The sequence below is a fragment of the Brienomyrus brachyistius genome, chromosome 5, assembly GCF_023856365.1.
Source record: "Brienomyrus brachyistius isolate T26 chromosome 5, BBRACH_0.4, whole genome shotgun sequence".
NCBI classification, from domain to species: Eukaryota; Metazoa; Chordata; class Actinopteri; order Osteoglossiformes; family Mormyridae; genus Brienomyrus; species Brienomyrus brachyistius.
Window position 1 is genome coordinate 16,767,934 of NC_064537.1, and position 23,461 is coordinate 16,791,394.

At 38.3% G+C, this 23,461-nt stretch overlaps 2 protein-coding genes across 3 annotated transcripts; both read left to right on the top strand.

Moving 5' to 3' along the window:
• Positions 1–648: 648 nt before the first annotated feature.
• Positions 649–6,343, top strand: LOC125742864 (interferon alpha-F-like). The gene is made up of 6 exons (XM_049015273.1): positions 649–736; positions 1,619–1,692; positions 1,796–1,873; positions 5,418–5,552; positions 5,722–5,811; positions 6,009–6,343. Exons 1-6 carry the CDS (start codon positions 658–660, stop codon positions 6,120–6,122), a joined length of 570 nt encoding a protein of 189 aa, XP_048871230.1. The 5' UTR covers positions 649–657; the 3' UTR covers positions 6,123–6,343.
• Positions 6,344–17,045: 10,702 nt separating this feature from the next.
• On the top strand, positions 17,046–19,025 carry LOC125742443 (interferon alpha-16-like). Of its 2 annotated transcripts, none has more exons than XM_049014441.1 (5): positions 17,046–17,355; positions 17,440–17,526; positions 17,968–18,117; positions 18,304–18,411; positions 18,613–19,025. In XM_049014441.1, exons 1-5 carry the CDS (start codon positions 17,221–17,223, stop codon positions 18,718–18,720), a joined length of 588 nt encoding a protein of 195 aa, XP_048870398.1. In that variant the 5' UTR covers positions 17,046–17,220; the 3' UTR covers positions 18,721–19,025. The 2 variants fall into 2 exon arrangements, with proteins under 2 accessions (XP_048870398.1, XP_048870399.1); XM_049014442.1 differs by having other exon boundaries at positions 17,971–18,117.
• The last annotated feature ends 4,436 nt before the right edge of the window (positions 19,026–23,461 follow it).

Below are 23,461 nucleotides of genomic sequence, written 5' to 3' on the forward strand. Positions count from 1 at the left end.
ACAGGGACACACACCGCCCACCACCACGCATGTACGTCCACAATGAACACGGACACATCCACCTACGCATACTCAAATGAACTCCCCTGATCCTACACCGGCGTACAGAATATAAACGTAAACATTGGCCTACCTAATGTAGCCGGGCAAAAACCACCCCATCCATTACAGACCACAAGCATATCTATTAATTAAAGCTCGTCCTATCACAAGTAGTATCGTTTGCCTCCGCTAAAAATCTCGTTTTAAAAAATGGATATAGTGCGGGCTTTTAAATAAAGTTTCGACCAGTTTTCATTAAATTCTTTGTAGGTATACAGATAATCGTGACTCGTCATCAGCAAAAGTCCCCCCACCCGTCGTTCCCCGCCCGAACTCCATGTAACAGCGAAATTTCCCAGGGAGCCAAAAAGGTTTGAGTCAAGTGAACGTATTAGAACTAAACAGTTTTTGTGTCCTGCAGGACATAGACCTATAATTAGATTAGAAAGTGAAAATGACCGATGACGAAAGAAAACATGAGGAAATACACTGATTACGTAAGGTGGTTTTAATAAAGACGATAAGGTAATGCATTCGACTCGTGATTCGAAACAATTCCGAAAATGTGAACACGGAGGACACCGAAAACATATTGATTCCCTGAGAATTGCTTCAATGACTCCCTTTAGAATGGAAATTCCGGAAACAGAGACACTGTCAAGGAAAATGATCTGGCCAGATGTGAACCAAGAACGTAAGCAGACTAAAGACGCATGCAAGCTGTATTTTGTAAGATTTTATATTTCACATAAAATTTAACTATCAAAAGTTACAAAATAGAACTTTTTAAGCGTTGAGCTATTTTGGGGAATAAATTACTATCAACATTGAACGCGCGTTTGTTCTGTAGCCACTTTGAGGTCTAATTAAGCATCGGTTTGTCAACAGTGTTACGTTCTAGTCCCATAATGAGCAATTGTATGGTACCCATTATAAAGAAGGGAATATGCCGTCTTTGAACAATTCAAGTGTGAATGAGCACTTGTTTCTGACTCCTGTCCAAAACGTAACATTCTAAGAGCTTACTTGGTTGCGGTATAGTACGGGTTCCGCTGTGGGTTAGGACTCTGCGCCTGTATTCATAAGTGCGCTGGTTCAAATCCCAATGCTGGCTGATTTATGTCACGCAATGGCGTATGAGAGAGTTAGATATTTGGGGGAGGGGGGCACAACTTAATGCCATAAATCCTAAGGTCTAGCTATTTATTGGGGGGTGGTGGTGAATAAAATCCTAATAAAATACTGGGCGGAACAGCCCCCTGGCCCGAGTCGTACAGTTTTCCAGCAAGTCCCATTAACCCGAAATTCTCCAGGAATAATTGAAAGCGTCCGCTAAATGAATGTATGTAAGGTAAATATGAAACCGCTGCCGGGTTTTTCATGCGCTTTCATTTTCCATGCTTACAAATTTCCGGCCATTTGTATATTTGTAAAAACCAAAGCCTTTATAAAAAGGCAACAGCATCTGCGGCTATAATAATGGATGGTTTACTTCGTCGCATGTCCTTATTCTTAAGATCTACAATGAATCTTACAGCTGGTTTGCTTTTATATGTCTTGGTCATTTTCCCTGCAGTCCATTCAAGATGTATGCCTGCAAATGAACAGAAGCACTACATCACTCAAAGTCTTCATAACTTGAAGTCCATGGTAAGACCTTTTATTTTTAGTGTTAATGTCATAGTTAAAATGATTGAAATGGATATTTATTTTTCGCAGCGTTACTAACCACTTCTGCTGTGCAAATTAATAGGGACCGAGACTGCCGTCAGAGTGCTCTGCTGAGGCGATGAGCATACGGATAAAAAAACGTCCGAAGATCGTAAGACAGGTAAGAAGCAGAATAACAGTTCAATGAATTTATTACCGTGGTGCGATTGCATTTTGTACTGGAAATCAGCACCCCACGCCCCAGTCATGTAAAATTACATTGTAATTTGGATCCCTAGCCTTGGAGATGATGCGGTCTTATCGCTGCCTTCATTTAATTAGTTATTATACAGAGCATTTTAGCGAGACGGCACGGTGTCGTAGTGAATAGTATCGTCGCCTCATAACTCCAAGGTCTGTGCAGAGGGGATTTTAGGGACACCATGGCACCATCTAAGTCACCCCCCCCCCCCCCAAACATGATAAAATATATTACCATTGTTTTGACGCAAAGTCTAAATTATTAACTTCAACAAAAAGATTTTAATTAACATAAGTCCTTTATTTTAACTTCTGCAAATAAAAAAACAATACGCAAATACAGCAGTGCAATAAACATTTGTAAAATATAGTATAATAAAGGATAATAATAGAATGTAATGTATTAGAAGTAAAAATATTAAAAATAAATAAATAAAAAATAATTTAAAAAAATTTATGCAAAATAAATGTAAGGTGTAAATGGTCAGAATTTTGAGGGAAAACTACATTGTCTGTAAGGATCAGTACCCATCAGGTCCTGTCCCATATGTCATCTCCCCATCTGGCCAGCAGTTTGTGCTGGCCATGCCACTGGGTGTTACGTACCTAGTGTGTTTTCCAGCTCCTTGGGCTGCCGCGGGGCTCAGTGGGTTGAGTGTGTGGCTAAGAAACAGCCATCCCTTCCATCTTCAACCAAGCATAATATAATAGTTTGGATTTTTCCCTCCTGGTTTCTTATATTGCAATATAGGCTTTTGCTTTTGTGTCCTTGTTAATGGTTTATCCTACCCGTGTCTTGGTCAGTTATGTTTTATTTTACTTGTGTTTCAAGTCTCTACTAGTGTCAGAAATCCTAGGTATTTGTTAATGTTTTCTAGACACTAGTGCCTGTTGATTGTAAACGTACCCCACCTGCTCCTTGTTGCCCTGAGTCCTTATTGATTGGTTAATTGCTTATGGTTTTCACTTGTCCCTCATTTAGTCTTGTGATGAAGTGTAGTTAAGTGCCAGATTGGTCTGTTCCTCGGTTGGTCATTGTGGTTGTTGCTGTGTGTTTGTTTGGTTGTTCTTGTGGGTTTCCAGATCCTGCTGATACTTAGTGGTCTCTTGTGTTTAGTTTATTCTTTTCTTTCTTGTGTTCACCCTGCCTTGTTTTTGACCCCATGTGATTCTTTTGTTTTCTAGTCATGTTTTTCTTAATGTCCATTGCTAATAAGTTCACCCTTGTGGAGTTGCACGTGGGTTGTCTGTCTGTTCACCATGCCCCGCCATAACAGAATGACCAAATGCGGATCAGAACAAAGGCAGGTGTTGCAGGCGATTATGAACTGCAGTGATGGAACTAGCTGCTCTCGTGCCATTTTTGGTGGCGAGTCACAGCCTGGTATATCCTCTTCCTCATTAACAGGGCAGGATGCAGTAAAAGTTGATGAAACTGCTACAAAGTAAATATGAATTAGTAAATGACTAGTACATTCATACAATGAATACGGCATATAAGGCAAATACATAATGTTACATTTTATATATATGTAGGTCACATCAATACCATATTAGATACATTGAACTTGGTTATCGTGGGATCTTTCTATTTTTGTGGTGTTGCTAGGGGAATGGTGCATTCTCAGTGGTGCACTGAGAATGAGAGAGAAAACAAACATGGCATTTAGTTATCTAACAAGGTAGATTTCGATGGATATGTATTATAACATTTGTTAGCTGAGTCTGTCATGTAAACTTAAATTATTAAAATAATTAGCCTACAGTGTAATGGCACTAACAGGCATAGGTAATTGTCTGTGATAAAGTTACAAGACAAGTCAGCAAGATGGCTAACGTGTTAAAGTTTCTTAACATCAAGTTGCCTATTTAATTGAGTGAGCATTGCAGTTACCGCTTTATCAAAGTTTGGCTTCCGGTTGGGTAAATTCTCTTTGATTTATAAAAACCTTGCCAATTACCATCCATCCATCTATCCTCCCATTCGTTTTCTGTACCAATTACATTTACTAATTTAGAAATTATTGTGCCTGCTGTGCTTCAGTGGATTTCTTGCAGTTTTGACATTGCAATATACTATATCATCAGCCACCCTCGGGAGCCCCCATCCAGCTCAGAGCTCCAGGCAGTTGCACTGTGTTGTCCTCTAACAGTCCAAATGCATACAGTTAGGCCAGTGGCCATCCAGTGTTGCCTGTCTTGTGGCTCATGCCACCAGGAGTATGGAAAATGGCATTTTACGCAGTTTGTAAGGTAAAGCACTGTGAAATAAGAATTATTACAGACTTTTAGCGGCATCTTATTTAGAGAACATGTTAGCTGCTGTCTAGGCGTGAAAGGGGCTTTTCACAGGGTTATAGATTTTTAGCTTGCCTTTAGTTTTTTTCACCATGTCATAATTCAGACATACCATGCTTAAACATTTATTATTGCATTATGGGTATAATTCTGTTAGTAACAAATGTAGTAATCAGGGGTGCAGGAGAGATTTTTGATGTGGGGGGGAGACCAGTGAGGTCTCAACTTTGAGGCATTTGGCGTGATTTGGGCTAATGGTTCATTACAAAACACAATTTGATTTACACTGACCTACAGACATACAATGTCTTTTCGTCTGGTATGGAGTTGCTGATCACCCACAAGTAGCCTGTTGGACAATAGCTTAAACAAGAGATTCTCTATAATGTGTTGCAAGTCACTGAACCCCATATACAATGTTACATTTGATGTGAGGACACATTCATCATTTATTGCTTTATTCTAACAGCCATAATTTCACGTTAGGTTGAACTTAAGCGGTTATCTTTATTATAGTAACATAAATTAGTCTATCAGTGATATGGAAGAGATTCTGTGAACATCTGTATCCAACACAAGCTTGGTATAGATTAAGCCCGTATAGAATTTACGTGTACATATTGGTTGCTATTTGTAAATCTGAATATATATATATATATATATAATTATATATAATAATAATAATAATAATAATAATAATAATAATAATAATATAAAAGGCAACAGCATCTGCCGCTATAATTATGGATGATTTACTTTGTAGCGTATGTCCTCATTTTAAAGATCTACAATGAACACTGTTAGATCTTTGTGTTTTCCAGATTGCATATCACTTTGGTCTGCAAAAAGGGCACAACTTAGGCAGATCAGTTCGAGACATTTTGAGGAGTTCAGGTGTCACAGAATCCAACCCTATTCAGGGATGCTGCTTATCGAAGTTTTGTTTTCTATTTCTGTCAAAAGTTGGGTGGGGGGGGGGCATTTGAGAGTCCCTGTATAAGTGGAGGGGACGTGATCCCCCGTCCTACCCCTGATAGTAGTAATAGAAGGATATTGTCACAGAATGTTGATCATATAGATGGTCTTTCATTTGCTGCTGTATGATCATCTGTTCCTGTTTTAGTTATTATTAACTAAAGATCCATTTCCGTTAATGCTGCTTTCAGGTATCTTTCGAACAAGCAATCAGACTATCGAGCGAACTCTTCTCCGAAGATTTGCATTTGGTCAAGTGGAACCAGTCCAGTCTGGAAAATCTCCAGCAACTCCTTGGTCGTCAAAAAGTCATGTATTCGCATTGTGTGAGTTTCACGAAATGCACGCCTGTCACATTAACATTTGATTTGGTCATATGTTTATGTTAAAAGGAAAGGCTCACAATGAAACCATAGCACTTTAAACTGTAGTAATTATGTATCTGTGATCTCGAAACGGAGGTTCGGGTATTCATGCGACTGCTCTCTATTTCAGCTGAAGAACTCGACCCTCAAAAAAACAAAGAGGAAGACAAAGACAATGGAATATTACTTCAAAAACCTGAGAGACTTTTTATCAAAAGAAGTAAGTTTCAGTGCATATGAGTCAGTACCTACATCAACGGTAGACTTACAGTACATCTTATCACTGATTGTGATACATAAATGTATTATATACCTTTTATATGACTAAAATTGCAAAAGGAAGCAAGAAACTGATGACACCAATAGTGATGTGGTTGTGTGTGAGGCCTGTATTTTTAATGTATTGCTCTTTTGCAGAATCACAGCCTTTGCGCCTGGGAAGTTGTAAGAGCTGAGATTCAGAGCATCTTTGAAAAATTCAGAAGGAACTCTGAATTTAATGTCAACGTGAAGAATCGGAGAAATGACTGAAGACAACCCGATCTATATTTAGATATTTATATATCATTGAATTGTATAAATTCAGTTATAAGCTATATTTATTCTCATTATTTATTAGACGTATATCTATTTTTATTTGCATTCTTCTGTAATATTGTAATATTGTTTTTTAAAGCTGATATTACGTCAGACGGGTCAATGAAGTTTGTCTTACTGTGTTTTTTTGTGTGCGACTGTATTTTATTAGCCTTGAAGGGATAACCTGTGTAATGTCTATGTGGAGTCTATACTTTCAGTTAAGCACAAAGATTTCTTTATTACATAGTCAACAATTCTTCCTCAAGCAAACATACACATTTCAGTCCAGATGCGAAAACATGGGACAATTCGAGTCCTGTTTCTATTCAAAACAAGACACAACATTTTATTTTTCAGCATGGGACCATCCTGTAAAATACAAGGTTGTCACTTTACTATCCATCCATCTATTCATCCATCCATCTTCGATACTTGCTTGTCCTATGCAGGGTCACTGGGGTCCTGTTTGTAATTATATTGATAATTATTTCAGATTTGTGTCCAGGCATCTGAATCTTCACGTGTTAAAAGCGTAGTCAAGCATACACAGTTCTAAAAATATTTAATTAAAGAATGTATACATTCACAATGTAGTACAAACTTCACTTAATTATTAGCGTAAAATCGCATGTAGTGCAGCGGTTGTAGGAGCCAGTTCAAGGGACCTTCAGTTCTTGCTTCATTAGGCTTGAAAGCAGTGTGAGAACATACCTCCATGTCAGGAACGTTGCCCCAGCCATGGATCGCAGGGAAATGGGGTGCTTAGGCATTCCGAACCTTGCTAATTATGGAGTGACTGATACAGAGACGTGTAGGACAAAGTTTCCCAACCTCCGAAATATACACCAGGATGTGGTTTTATGGCCTGGTTGGTCAATTAATCCATCCATCCATCCATTTTCCAAACCGCTTATCTGGCTGGGTCGCGGGGGGTCCGGAGCCTATCCCGGAAGCTATGGACACGAGGCAGGGAACAACCCAGGATGGGGGGCCAGCCCATTGCAGGGCACACTCACACACCATTCACTCACACACGCACTCCTACGGGCAATTTAGCACGTCCAATCAGCCTCAGCATGTCCTTGGACTGTGGGGGGAAACCGGAGTACCCGGAGGAAACCCCACGACGACATGGGGAGAACATGCAAACTTCGCACACATGTGACCCACGCAGAGACTTACCTCCTCATCTATCTTCGAATTTCCAAAACATCAGCGACTACTAGACCATGATCTCGTCGAAACTTATTTACTTTCGATGTCAGTTATCATATTGGTTGATGAAATGCTAATGAGACTCATGGAATTTTTTTGAACAGATGACAAAAAGGCAGACTCATCTGTAGCACTGACATAAAAGTGTCCTTGATTTTTGTTAATTAAGAATCAAATACAAATCTCAGAAAGCACAGGAGGGTAGGCATGGGACACCCTGGACAGTATGCCAGCGCATCGCAGGGCACATCATCACAACATGCACACGTGACACCGAAAAACGGAGCCAAAAATCATAGGATGGGTGCGCCTGCAGAAAATTGGGGGGGCTGGTCTCATAAGAATTCACTTGGTGACAAAATCACACTACAGACTCAACTACATATTTTTTGTATCAGTTATTTAATGATCCATAGCATTGCTAAGAGTGAATAAAGAGAAAGAAAAATCTGTTTGCCTCTCAACGGCACTTTTCCTCCATTGATCTAACCAAGGGGATGCCCATGTAGCACCTGGCTGTGGCAGATGGGTGGCCATTTCTTGAGGGTGAGACCGGACCGTGTGGGGATCGCCGGCCGGGATCCCGAGGAGTTTCGCCGTGTGGTGGGTGCGGCAACGCGCTGCATCAGCGCATGCTCCCCAACCTAACCCGACCTGACCTGGTCTAACCATGCATGCACATACCTGTCAGACAATCATTTTATCGTACTGTATCACTCACTATGAACGCTAAATGCGTGGGCCGAGTGCCAGGCACGCCCACCCCTGCTGCCGCGGCGGCTTGGTGCACATGGAAGTCATATATAGTTATATTCATGCAGCCTAATAGTGCTGGTATGAAGAAGCATAAACTGGATATTAATTAAAAGAGATTAAAAGAAAAATACATGGCTGAAGAAAATGAAAAACGTCGAGAAACTTCACTTTGTTGATCTGACTGGAAAATCAGATCCTCGATATAAAATAGCAGCGAGAAATTTGGGACAGGCTACATGCGGGAAGACTATGGAAAACAGGACGCATTTCTGACTGCTGTCAGTCCAAGTGGCCAGCTTTTTAGAAACATTTTTAATCTTCAATGAACTATAAACTATAAAGTAAACATTTGAAGAGGGAAAAAAATAAATCTTCGGGAGATGCATGAAATAATTTGCCTGGAAAATCCACTTTCAAAGAGAAACCAAAAAATGAAAGTCGTGACTTCAGGGGAAAATACAGATAAGTCAACAACACGAGAAAAGAACCAAATGCCAAATAACTGCTGTTTCTCAGATAAAACTTATTATTCTATGAGTCGATTATTTGGCTGCTGTCAAACAACGGAAAGACCAAACGGGTTAGCCAGGCAATATGTTTAAATCTTTTCAACACCTTGTCACTTTGTAACACAGGAAATGATTTACACTTAGCGTGGGATCTGTAGCTTACAATAAAACCGACACTTCAGTAATTCACACAAGAATGACACAGGATCTTGCAGCAGAACAGCGATAACAGACTTTGACTATTCGTCACACATGTAAGAAGCATCAGTATCACCCATAATAAGACACTTTTCTGCACTTCCTTAAAATCCTCTGCAAACAGGCCTATTAAAAAGTTGAATGGAAAAAGAAGCAAAAAAACAAAGACCCAAAAGAAGGGTAGGGATAGTTTTCACTAGAGTCAAACACCTGTGTAATATTCACAGAAAATCTAAATTGTACAATAAAGTCATAACTTTTCATGCCCGCGTGCCTTATAAGTTGTTACATATCCAACTGGACTGGTATCCACTTTTTCTTGGCACCTTGCCTGCTCCCGATTACTCTGTTCCCTTGGGTTTGAAAGTATTTTGGTTAGATTACAGTTGCTGAGGGAACGATTCGATGCACCGGAGATCTTTGATTTGAGGTAGCCTGATTAATCGATTATTTGATAATATCACACCATAAATTAAAATCTGTTTTAACTTTAACGGAAAAACACAAATATTCGGCCTACCCCAGGCACTAAATTACACACTATTAATGGAATACTAATAAAGTAGAACATCTATTATCGTATTAGTATGGAATACTAATAAAGTAGAACAGTTATTATATATTAGTTATTATTAAAGAGGGAGAACACGCCGGTTGAAGGCGTGCTGAAGGCTAACATTACTTTTTACATAGCTACCTCAGGCTCCCGACCATTACTACGGTAGAAATAGCGGAACGACACAGAGCTCACATATCACACACTTTTAGTGCGCAGGCAGCTCCACCGAACTTCCCCCGCAAATTCATCGAAGCAACGACAACACATTACCGCCCCCTGCTGACGTGTTGCGCTGTCACAGTAACTAATTACTACAGGTAGCTTGCAAACGCCTGTGCTACAAAAACAGAGGCGTTCCCCAAATTATTGAGGCACAAAGAGTATCATAACTATTAGAGAGAGTGTTCTACACTACTAACCCGGGTGAGTTTTCCAAAAGTGGGATAGAGCAAATAAATCAAGCAACGTTTCCTTTTATCACAGCAATTTTCATAATATACACTATCGGTCAAAAGTTTTCGCACGCCACAGGTTTTTACCACTTTTCATCTATTTCATAAACTGCCGATTTTTTTAAATTATTGTTAAGCATTGCAAAGTTTATAGAAAATATAAGGCAAATAAAACAAGAGTCCTTAATAACATGGCAAGAGTATGCAACTGCATGTCTGACATCCTATTACCTGATTGTGTGGTGATAGTATAGTAGAATTCTAGACTGTCCATTAACTTTAAATGCACAATTTAACTATTTCACCCTATGGAACACCAGTATTTAGACCCTTGTAGAAAGAATGCCTCAAGTTATCTTTCCTCTTATAACTGCTAGAGGAAGTTACTTTGATTAATCAAAGATATGACATTTTCTTGCTAATGAAGATACTCAAATGGTGAACATGCTGTAAATGTATTTGTTAGCAAAGAATATTGAGTATATTGTGAAGGCATAGCACATACTATTGCCATGTTTATAATGCATTATGAATGAATTATGAAGCTCTCATCTATAATGCACTATGAATTTTTTCATAAAAACAATATAACAGTAATAATAGTGTGACAAGTGTGACAAGCTGCAGAACAGCAGATCCAAAAAATGGCAGCGGGGGGAGTCATCAAACTGTTTGACAGCCTGTGGGCAGCTCCGACAGTCATCACCAAGAAGGACAGGGTGTGGGCCTCCTGCATCGACTATCGATGGCTGGACGTGGTGATAAGGAAGGACTCCCATCTGCTGCCACACAACTGGCAATCTTCATTGCTGAGCACCAGCGCAACTGGAACACCCACCTTCTCCTGGTCCTGTGGGCTACTCACACAGTGGTACAGGGGAGCACAAGCTGTTCGGCCGTGAGCTGTGGACCCCGGTGGAGCTGGTGTTCTGCGTGCCTGCTGAGCCTGAGCGGTCGGTAACATTGGGGATGGACTATCTGTTCATGAGCTGGACACAGGATACAGCCATGGCCAGACAGAAGAAGGTGTATGATATCCTCTGCCAGGCCTTCCAGCCTGGGGACTCTGTTTGGCTGTACTGCCCCATGAGGAAGAAGGGGCAGTCACCCAAGCTAGACAGCCACTGGAGGGGCCCCGTAGGGGGCAGATTTCCCAGATGATATACAGGGTGCAGATGCCAGAGCAGTGCAGGACTGTCATCCAGTGCATTACTGTGTTGTCCAGTAATGTCATGTGTCGGGTTAATTTTTGGAAACAGCGGTGTGCGTGCGCCCACCATGTGTGATGTTGGGTAGTCGGGGCGACCTGCACAGTGGGTAGTGTTGTTAGGATTGAATGGTGCAGGTGTAATAAACCCCACTTTGTGGTTGAGTAAACCACAGTGCTGAAGTGCTTTGAACAATTGGTGCTAAAGTAGCATGAGCTGTATCCATCTATTCTTGTTTACAGCATCATCTCTGAATCAGCAACCGAAAGTAAAATTCAAATATTCAAGAATATCATAAATCTGCCACTTTATACGCTCGTAATGTTGAGGAATAGGGCATTAAATGTCTTAATCAAAGTCCGTTGTTCCTCTGTTTTGCTTGAAGTTTTTTGGTAAGAGTATTTCTCTTGATCGTCACTTTCTTGTATTATTCACACATCAATTGTAGGACCTTTTGATGTATTAGCAATTCTTGGACATTTTTTAAAACGAACTTGAATGAACAGTCACTGTATTGTAAATAAATGAGTATTGATTCTGGTAAAGCATATTTCCGCTTACAGTTTGGTCTTAAATTCGACTTTAAGTGGTATTAAAAAGGTCTTTAAAAGTCTTGAATTTCATATCAGGATTTCTGGAGACAATCCAGGAGAGTGAATTTAGCCGATTACACACGCAGAGCGCGAGGACGAAACATACCTAAGATTGTCATGCATTAGACACAATCATTTTATCATATGGATCAGTAATTTTTATATTATGTTTAGTTGTGAAACTGTACTAATAACGATGTTAGTCTTATTTTAAATGTCATCTTTTCTTTATTTTAAAATTATACTACAATCTTTCTTACATGGCATCCTTTCACGCTGTGCTGCATGTGTGCCCACTGCGATGTCACGATGCCCCCTCGCCCAGCTGTTGAATTATTTGAGTACATATTGCTTTACAGCACATTGCTCATTTCACAGACGTGCAGTCCGAACAGCGGGCGGCACTAGCGGTATAAACTGACAACATTAATAAGCGATAGAAAAGAGTGGTTCAGATGAACATTACGAAAGTACTGTATCTCTTACAGAAGGTATACTTCGCTAGTAATGTTTCGGAGTACACCTCGGAACGTTAAGGTGTAAACTTAAAGTAGAACCTACGAATGACAGAGTACCCTAATTTGTTATTGGTGCATGCTAGAATGGCACTGATCTGAGAAGAGCAACATTCTTAAAAACATTTGTAAACGTTTTTCTTGATATGACCTCCTGCTGCAGCGGTAAGGGTGAACTTGAAACTTACGGGGTACCTTGAAACTGCATCATCACGATTACATCGTCGGCCAAACAGCTGTACGATACGTCACAGGTTGACGAACTTCGGACGGCCGAAAAGATATGGCATCTCTTTGTGGCACTGAACTGTGGGTGCATCTGCTTGCCAGCAGAGGGAGAAATGTGTCAATTAAGCAGAAATTTTCGTGTTAATTCCCAAGTTAAGGTTATAGATGTTTCTGTAACTATGTGCAATGTTACTGTGAGCTGTATGTCCCACTGACTGTTGCAAGTAGAAAAATAGCTTTGATTTTATTACCAAATGGAATAATTATTCTACGAATCTATCTAATGTTTTGTCTACTTCAATAAACAGGTTTAGAACATTGGCGCTAACTATGGTAAAATTATTTGAAAACTCATCATGATCATAACTATTTAAAGCGGGAAAATAAGTATTGAACGCGTCAACATTTTTCTCAATAAATATATTTCTAATGGTGCTATTGACATGAAATTTACACCAGGTGTCGGTAACAACTCAAGTAATCCACAAATTCAAAGAAATCAAAAACAAGTAGGCCTATAAATTAAGTTACGTGTAATAAAGTGAAATGACTCAGGGAATAAGTATTGAACAGGCTTATTGAAATTAATTCCAAAGCCTTTGTTGGTAATAACAGCTTCAAGATGCCTCCTGTATGGAGAAACTAGTCGCATGCATTACTCCAGTGTGATGTTGGCCCATTCTTCCACACGAACTGTCTTCAAATTTTGAAAGTTCCGAGAACCTTTCCTTATGAACTCTGATCTTTAGTTCTTTCCATAGATTTTCAGTTTGATTCAGGTCCGTGATTGACTGGGCCATTCAAGCAGCTTTATTTTCTTTCTCTGAAACCAATTGAGAGTTTCGTGTTTGGGATGAACGTCTTGCTGAAATGTCCACCCTCATTTCATCTTCAGCACTCTGGTATAGATGGCAGTAGATTCTTATCAAGAATGTCTCGGTACATTTCTCCATTCATCCTTCCTTCAATTATATGAAGTCTGCCGGTACCAATATTTCATTGTCCAAATGTCGTGCAGCAAACTTTAAGCGAGCTTCAGCATGCTTTTTCCTCAGCAGTGGAGTCTTGCGCAGTGAGACTGTGTAGAGGTCATGGAGGATGAGTGTGTGACTTGTTTTCTGTGAAACAATTGTACCTGCTAATTCCAGCTCATTTATTAGCTAATTCTCAGAGAGTGTCCCTCGGCTCTTGGACAACTCTTCAAATTATTCTTTTCACTCCACTGTCACAAATCTTGCGAGGAGCACCTGGTCTTGGCAAGTTTATGGTGAAATGATGTTCCCAACGGTGCTCACTGGAACATCCAGAAGTTCATAAATACGTCTGTAACCAATGCCATCGGTACGTTTCACAACAATCAGGTCGAGAAGGTCTTGCGTGAGCTCTTTGCTTTTACACATCATGCGATGCTTCTTGTGTGACACCTTGGTAATGAGAAACCGTTTTATAGGTCACCACTTAGGACTAAACCAGCTGATATCAATTTGCACTGATAGGGAGCAGGATTGCTTTCTGAATACTGACAGATTTCAGCTGGTTTCTTGGCTCTCCGTGCCTTTTTCACCTCCTTTTCTTCATGTGTTCGATACTTATTCCCTGAGTCATTTCGCTTTATTACACATAACATAATTTAAGGGCTTATTTGTTTTGGTTTCTTTGTATGTGTGATTTGCTTGTGTTGTTACTGACATCTGGTGTAAATTTCATGTCAATAGCACCATTAGAAATATATTTACTGAGAAAATTGTGGACGCGTTCAATACTTTTCCCCGCGGTATAACTTCAGCATAATGGTCACTAGTTAGTTGCGTCTTTTGTTTTCCTATGTGTGCGTCTTGGTGAAGTTTGCTATTGTGCTGACGCGCAGCCTGTTGCTGCAGCTCCGAAATTTCCCTTCGTGGGATTAATAAAGCTCACCTAATGTAATGTATTAAATATTGCTAATATCCAAATTTCCTTTCCTGTACCGATGCTGTGTCACTTCTGCTAAACTGATAGAGAGCTAATGTGACATTATTACAAGTTAGACTTTATGTATGAATGATATGAAAGATTTATGTCTGTTATGAATGATTGCATCAGTATTCGGACCGATGAACGATGTGCAGTTTATTATGAACATAATAATAATTAAAGCGCATGTAACCGAACATTCATCAAAGTTCATTTTTTTAATTAACATGATTTTTTTGTGCTTCGCTTAATTTTTGTTACTGAAATTAATACTGCGCTGCTATGCTCATTGAAGATGATGGGCATCGAGGTGAAAAGCGAGAAGGCCAGGATCGATATCGCGGCCAGAAAAGAACGATGGTTCCTTCCTTATTTTCAGAAACATATTCATACCTACCTACAATAAGACACAAGAGAACCAGCAATCAGTTCCCAATCTTGTGTGCGTGGGTCCTGACCGACATCCCACAGCTACCCATCAGAACGCTTTACAATATAACGCCTTTCCCGAATAGTCATAATATAAACACATACTCATTATTCGATCAAGAAAATATACCTGATGGAAGCACTTTTACAGGAAAAGAGATGAATATGTTTAAATGCAGTTATCGAAGCTATTGCAACGAATAAGAAGGTATTCTCGAAGTAGTGGCTGTTAGTTGTGTTTATATAAATCAGCAGTACAGCATTTTGTCACACCAATACAAGAGAGACGGGATGAAGAAAGACAAATGAAACAGAGGTAAACTTAATAAAACAGATGCAAAGTAAACACGTACTTTTTTTGAAGCAGTGCCCTTCAAAAACGATGCTTCGTTTTTTTACGCTGAACGTCGAATAATAGCAGTCATCAGGCATTTATGAATACTAAGAATCTAAGCGTTTGCTTTAGCATGGGCACAGCCGCTGAACAACAGTGCTGTGGAAGAAAACGAAACACGTTAAGAGAAACCGGCAGTAAAAATGCCGCAGGAAAATTCCAATCTAATTAAATAAAAAACGAAACTCAGATTCCACGAGTACATATGATCATGAGAAAAGACTCGCTAACTTAATGAGAAAAACATCAAAATATATAAGACCTATATAAAAATATATTCACATCATTAATCGAAAGGAAAATAATCTAGAGTTCTGTATATACTTATAATCTTCTCGAGATTTTTCCTGAAATTTTGAGAACGGAATCATTTCTTAGGTAAAATATCCAATGTCATAAATTAATTACAATTTCACTGAACTTTATATCACATATGTTTCTTTTTTTGAAATATTTGCATGATAGACCGATCGTACAAATGAGTATAATACCAAAACCCCCAAAACAGCTAATCGCAGCCCAACTAACCGTTTTTGTATGGAAACAATGACTGATAGACATTACCACACAAACGTCTACTATCGACTTGGAAATGAAACGTCTTGCTTCACGCATTTCGAAGTCTTTTTCCAATTAAGAATTGCTTTTTAACCGGGCGGTGTGTGTTTGGGGGGAGTCAAACCCTATTGGGTGATATTATAGGCTAATATTATAATGTAAGGTAAAATCGCCCCTTTTCCCGAGAGTATGACATTAAGGATTGAAGGGTTTTTTGTCATATATAAGGAATACAGTCAAACTATAACATGCAGTGAAATGAAATGTGGTCAACACCGCCAAAATAAAAATTACGACAAGAAATAAAGGCATAAAAGAACAACATAATAAATATGTAATTAACATGGAACAGAGCATAATGCTCATTATACTTGATTATGGCTGATTTTTTATATATTTTAATATAAAATATTAAAATAGCCTATATTTTTACATAATTAGCCTGTTCTGTAAGATGTCGTTTATTTACATAACTTATTCGCATAATTTGTTTGTTTTGCACTCTATATATTGACTTAATTTTTCGAATACATTTAGATTTTTACAGTTTTTTTTGCTCTACGTGTTTTTCTGTCACATTATTTCACTTTTAACTAACTTTACAATTCATTAAAATGTAAATAAATATTACAGGAAATAGGCCTATCATACATTTTAGCATATAAGATAATATATAATGTATGTACTTCATCACTTTCGATTGTTGGATAAATTATATTTTCTATTTTTAACCTGTAATTCTTGCTTCATCGTGTTTTTTTTTATGATTCAACAAACCATATAACAAGTAATATGCAGGAAACTAATTGAGATTAAATAAAAAAACTAGCAAAGTAAAGACGTGGAATCTGTGCACCCGCGCCTTTCAATACCCAGGCTTCGTTAGAGTGTTTCTACGCTCAACGTGGAAAATGAGAAGACATTCTACATATCTGACTGCCACAGCACTTAGAAGTCCGATTTACCATAGAAAATTATATACCGATAGAAAAATTATAGAGTTAAATTTTTGTGCAGGACTAACATTGAAATCCAAAATTTTGGGAAAGTTGCTTAATGATTCATTGCTTAGGTAAAATATCCCGAGTCATTACTGAATAAGGTTTCATTGAATTTGCGCCACACAGGTTTCCATTTGTTGATATTTGTATGACAAGCAAATTTGTATTTGGCCTGTACCAAAACCACCCAAGCGGATAAAGGTGTGGAAACAATGACGGTCTGCAAAATCATCTGCAAAAGACGTGAAAATGAAACTTAGGCCTATTTTTCCACGGATTCCTAATTCGGTCTAATAAAAAACCCTTTTTTATGCATCCGTACCACCACGTATAAATTACCGAGAATGCACTGATCCGTCCAGAACAGTGCTGGCCAACTGTGCGTTAAAAAGTTTTGTATGCTGTTTACTTTAGGACATTATTGGCCTTTCAGTATCCAGTTTTAAAAGGACGTTATTTTAATCCACCAGTCATCTATAACAATGGCACTTAAATCACTATATATTTCCTCTTGGGTTTTCTTTGTCTTTGGCCTTTCGCAGGTTTTGCCCATGCGCACCAAGTGCCACCTGCATGGGAATCTCTTAAAAAGGAGCCATGCACTTTTGAAGGACACGGTGAGTTAAATGCCGTCCAATCCTGAAGGCTGACCCAACGTAGTTTGCTAACCGAGATTTGGCTTTCTGTGCGTTTTGTTTCAGGGTGGGCGTTTTCCCTCAAAATGCATTAGGGAGAGGGTTCAGATTACTTTCCCAGAATCTGTTTTCAGGTCTGCCAAGAACACGGAGGTAGGCATACGTTTTTATTTATGCAGGACTCTGCAATACAGATGAACAGGTAGGATAAGTTTTGTTAAAATGGGACACTCATCTGAATGTCTCGAAACCCAACTTGATAGCATTCTCAATACGTTAATGCCCCTTGAACACTATATATAGAAGATAAAATGAAAAGCATATATTAACTGCAACTAAAAGCACATATTAACTGCAAAGCTTAATTGTACCATTTGCCAGGTATCTCATTTTCACAATACTCACCCTTAAGTGAGTCTTAATTTTGAAATTGCATTAATCTTTTAAAGAATTTCAGTATTCAGTACTTCAATGTACATTCTGATATCTGCTTTGTGGAACCTAATTATAAATTAAGTGTAGGAATTTAATAATGAAACAATTTAATGACGTGTCTGAGAAAGGACGAAAAGCAATAATTCTCGCCGTTTGTAGCAGGAAACAGGTGTAAAGCTGGCAATTTATGAAACTTTGAACAACACCTTTTCACTGTTTGGAAATGGGGATCTACCAGAAGAGTATGACTCGGCGAAGCTTGACGCCTTCCAGCATGTCACTTTCCGTCTAGTTGAGATGAGCAGATGTGTAAGTGAAATGTAACATCGAAGATGCTCACCTGAACGATGTGCAGTTTATTATGAACATAATAATAATTAAAGCGCATGTAACCGAACATTCATCAAAGTTCATTTTTTTAATTAACATGATTTTTTTGTGCTTCGCTTAATTTTTGTTACTGAAATTAATACTGCGCTGCTATGCTCATTGAAGATGATGGGCATCGAGGTGAAAAGCGAGAAGGCCAGGATCGATATCGCGGCCAGAAAAGAACTGTTGAGACAGTACTTCGAGAAGATGGCAACAGTTTTACAGCAAAAGGTATGAACAAATGCAACTAATATCAAATTATGCAAGTTCTGAAATAAGATGAGTGCTCAATGATAGCAATAAAATAGAAAAATTAACGGAATGTAACATGCGATATTTCTTGTCCTTTAATGAAAAAACGAAAGCTATTGAGGATTTTTCTTCAACAAAGCATTCACTGACTGAGAAATGCATGTGGTTTTGTTTCCCTAGAGCTTCAGTTTTTGCGCATGGGAAATCGTCCGAAATCAGATTATTCGTACGCTGCGCTTCATACTGGATCACGCTTCTGACACGCTTTTCTGGTTAAACAGAACTTAAAGCCCGGATTTTCAGCTTAACCCGGTGAATCATCTTGTAGTATGATTTGGTTTTTCACAAAAGCTTCGTGACTGCGGTCCTTAATCAGAACTTTCGTTTTTCAAAATCTATCTATTTATATTTATCTATTTATTAATCTATTTATTTATCTGTTTATTAATCTATTTATTTGTCTGTTTATTAATCTATTTATTAATTAATTTATTAATCTATTTATGTATCTATTTATTAATCTATTTATTTGCTCGTTTGTGTTTTTATTCATATTTGATTGTGTCCTTCATTTGTCTATTCAAGACAAGTTTTTATTTTTTGAATAAACTGAAATTTATGCAATGCATACGTTGTTTTGATTACTCAGACTCGTATCAGGTCAAATGATCATAATCTCTCAGTGGTGTTACAACGTAAAATGCGGTGTGAAAATAGAATCCATAACAATTTAGACCGTGTCTTAATATGCCTAGTATTCGGTTACCATTTCAATTACTAAAGTTTAATAAACTTTCCGATAACTAATAAAACATGGCCCTCCAATGGTGCAATTGACACCTTGTACGATTGTGATTCTGGTCTAGTTTTTTCTCAAAGCGGCCCATTTCTTTACATCTGGCACTGTAATTAATTATAATTCCTTGCACTACCACATCATCCCAAAATCGTTGCACGCGGACACTTTTACATGCAGCCCGTTCTGCCTCAGAACAGTATTTGCACTGCACTGCCTACTGTTTTACTTCAGTTTACATCCATTTTACATATCTAGCATGGCCACGTTTCATATTTTCTTTGTGTCCCTTCTTTGCACTTTATGTTTCTGTGTTGTGGTATATGTGTATATGTTAGTATTTAAATGAATGCACGAGTACTGTGCAAAGAAAATGATTTTTAAATGATCCTCGTGTTGCTGTGAAACTGTAGTATTATTTTGTCTGCCAAAGTGAGTTAGACTAATCATTTCAAAACCTCTCTGAAATTCACTCCAGCATTTGCAGCAACCATCCCACACACCCAGTGTATTTTTTTGAGTCTGTCACTATCACACGTCCTTTGGCTAATCAACACCTCACTGACTTAAAGATAAATAAATAAAATAACTCATTAATCAAGTGAGCAGGTGGCGGAATTTAATTAATAGAATGGCTATAGGGTGCCCCTGATGAGAGGTGCTTTTCCAGCTATCAAAAAAGGTCACTTTTGGCAGAACAGAAGGAATTCTTGTTAGTTTTATTGGCCGTCCATTTTTATGTAATAGCTTGCCCCATTTGGAGTCAAAACCTATCACAGGGGCTATAGGCACAAGGCAAGGAACACCAATACGTCACACTCACGCACCATTCACTCATATACACACACCTACAGACAATTTGATAACACAAACTGACCTCAATGTATTTTTGGACTATGGGGGGAAACTGGAGTACCTGGAGGAAACCCCATGACGACATGGGGAACCATGAAAACTCCACACGCATGAGACCCGGGCTGGGCCTTGAACCCACGCCCCAGAAGAGGGAGGCGATAGTGCTAACCACTGCACTGTCACCCTCACCCCAAGCTTTTATCGTGTTAGTCTTACTTTACATATGCTCTAATGTTAAATTGTGGTTTTTGGTCTAAGCAAATGTAAATTTACTACTCGGATAAATAAAACTCTTTAGATTGTGTAAGACCTTTGCACAGTACTGACCCAGATAAATTCGCAGATATGGAGGAGCAGACGATAAATATCTCCTGACTCTTGAATGAAATTATTAAGAATGGGATCAGTGCTACAGGAAATATCTTGTGTATTTTATTGTGTCATACCTGATCATTTCCGATTTCTGGATAATGTCACACAATTACACTTTGAACCTTCATCCTGTAATTATTGCTTCATATATTCTCTTTAAAATGTAATAATTTATATAGCACGTGATAAGCTGGAAACCAACAGATTAAAAAAAAAAAAAAAAAATTCAAGCAAAGATGTGGAATTTCTGTACTCACACCTTTCAAAATCCCATGATTGGGTAACATGTTTCTGTGCACTCAGTCGCAGATAATAGCAAACATTCCGCATTTATGCCTGCCAGGACTCTTAATGTCCTGCCCAGTATAGCTACAGCAGCTGAACAACACATTGGCATGTAAAAAAAGCAAAAAACAGTGAGACTTGTACTTGAAATAATGTCACAGAAAAATCCCAAAAAAATCTAAAACAAAAGCCAGAATCCAGCATGTAACAGAGGGAAACACACATGTGTCAAACACAGGAGACAAATCCACAAGCAACCATATATTTATGGCATTAACCAAAAGAAAAAATCTTTCAGTTATGTAATTTTTTTGACTCTGCCTTTGTGTGTGTGTGGATTATTTTAACCAAATGTCATAACCATAATGTAATAAAAACTTTTTTTTTATGTTGTGGGCACCATTTTTCAGGTCCTCACAAAGATCTGTGAATGCAATCAAAAAACTAAAAATGACAAAAATCTCATATTTTGTTTGGTTATTTATTGTTAAGCTTAGGGCTGGGTAGGGGTTACGGTCATCATTGTTGGGATTAGAGATTTCCCCATAGAAATGAATGGAGAGTCCCCACAAAGATATAATTACAAACCTGTGTGTGTGTGTGTGTGTGTGTGCATGTGTGTGTATTTAAAGTTTAACTGATTAGCGTCAACTCTTGTCTAAACTGTTAATTATGGAATAACCAGCAACCCAGGCGCTCAGCGTCAGGCTACAGCATTTGAACCACCTGTCCACTGACAGTTTTTCTCAGCTACTTTGGCACATTCTATAAAACATGCGTGACTTTCTGACAACTATGACAGCATTTCTTAAAATGGTTAATTAATACTGTAGTTTGTTTAAGCTGCAAGAGGCCATGACTCACCCACAACCATTAGGCCAAATCCATGTCTCAAAACCAAATTATTCTGTCAATTAGTCATGCAAATAGCATGAATTGCAGGCCTACCTTCATCACCAATCTCCACAACTCTCAATGTTAGTTGTTTCCCGCATTCTCAGTTTCTGACTGATCATTTTTCTTTAGCAAACCGACTGTTATTCACGTCAAAGACACCAGTTTCAACATCACAAGGCTCCACATTACAGTATGTAATTTTCAAAATAATGCACTTACATGTGCTCACATAATGTCTTCATGTTTTTACTGAAACAGTCCCAAGATACGGTGTACAACAGCATACAAAAAACTCATACAGCACTGTGTCAGACCAAAACAACAAAATACAACAATGATGCATCACTGCAATACATGGAATATGATTTTGAATCATTCTGAAAGTTTGGTGAACTGTTTTGCATCTGGTGGTTTGCACGATGATCGCTTACATATATAGATTTGGATGTAAAATAATTTCACCTGGAATTTTGACCAACAAGCTTGGATTACACTCATTGTTTCACAAATGTTAATTGTCGTTTGAGAACCGTGCTAAAGTAGTCAAGAAAAATAAAAAAAAAAACAAGCAAATTTAACAAAGAAATAGATTTTCATTGCAAAAATAGTCACTGAGCCAAGAGTAGCTTAATGCTTTTTTTTAGTATGGAAACAATGATGGATCAACACAAGGATCTGCAAACAATATAAAAATTAAACATCAATTCATGCATTCTTACGTAAAACATGTTATTCATCTGTTGGTCCACACCACATATAAATTATTGACACAATGTTGTTTTAGATCACTGGTCGCTCTTTTAACATAGCGTTAGTATTTAAATCACTGTATATTTGTTCCTGGGATTCCTTCGTCTTTGGCCCATGACATGCCATCTGAGTAGAAATCTCATGTGAAGTCAAATATATTCTTAAAATGTTTACTTTTAATGATTCTATTTATGATTTGTATCTTTACAATATTACGAAGCAGAGAACACAAAATATCTATGCTACCGACCAAAAGTTTGCGGTTACTTTGAAAATTCCTTGTTTCCGAAAGAACGGCAATTAAAATAACATCAGGTTCATCAAAAATATGGAAGAGGCATTATTCATTTTGTAAATGATTGTTGTAGCTGAAAACTCCAGATTTTTTATGTAGTATCTATAATGTTGTGCAGAAGCCCATCATCAGCAACCATCAATCCCATGTTCCAGAGGCATGCTGTGTTTGGAAATCCAAGTTTATAATTTTAGAAGGCGAATTTGATCATTAGAAAGCCCTTTTGAAATTATGTTAGCACAGTTGAAAACTGTTTTGCTGCTTAAAAAAGCAATAAAACTGACCTTCTTTAGATTAGTTGAGTATCTTGAGCATCAGCAGTTGTGGATTCGGTTGAAGATTCAAAATGGCCAGTGACAAAGAACTGAATCTCATCAGTCTATACTTATTTTGAGAAATTAAAGTTAAAGCACAGGAAATTTCTAAGTGACCTCAAACTTTTGAATGGTAGGGCACATATCACTATAAAGAAAAAAAAATGCACAGAAAAAATGCATTTGTATTAATAGGGAAAAAAATAGTATCATAGGCCAATGCAATGAATGTTTGGATTAGATGACACTATGGATGGACTCAGATAATGCTACACTCTCTCATCAGCATCCATGATTGACAGACCATAGTTAATTAAATGGTAGATGGTGGTGGTCTGCTGTCATATCCAAACCTGACCACCAGAGGGTGCCAGGGAGCATCTTCAGATACACTCCCTCTAGTTCAACAGCCCACTGGCGAAAAGGAATGGGCGACATGGGCAACTGCATCTTGTCGGGGGCAGC

Bases quoted from the DNA above. Each gene is read 5' to 3' on its own strand.
- LOC125742864 (XM_049015273.1), top strand. From the start codon at position 658: ATGACTCCCTTTAGAATGGAAATTCCGGAAACAGAGACACTGTCAAGG. The intron at 1,693-1,795 runs GTAAGACCTTTT...GCAAATTAATAG, and splicing joins TTCATAACTTGAAGTCCATG to GGACCGAGACTGCCGTCAGA. The intron at 5,553-5,721 runs GTGAGTTTCACG...TCTCTATTTCAG, and splicing joins AAGTCATGTATTCGCATTGT to CTGAAGAACTCGACCCTCAA.
- LOC125742443 (XM_049014441.1), top strand. From the start codon at position 17,221: ATGGCACTTAAATCACTATATATTTCCTCTTGGGTTTTCTTTGTCTTT. The intron at 17,527-17,967 runs GTAGGCATACGT...CGCCGTTTGTAG, and splicing joins GGTCTGCCAAGAACACGGAG to CAGGAAACAGGTGTAAAGCT. The intron at 18,118-18,303 runs GTAAGTGAAATG...TGCTCATTGAAG, and splicing joins TAGTTGAGATGAGCAGATGT to ATGATGGGCATCGAGGTGAA.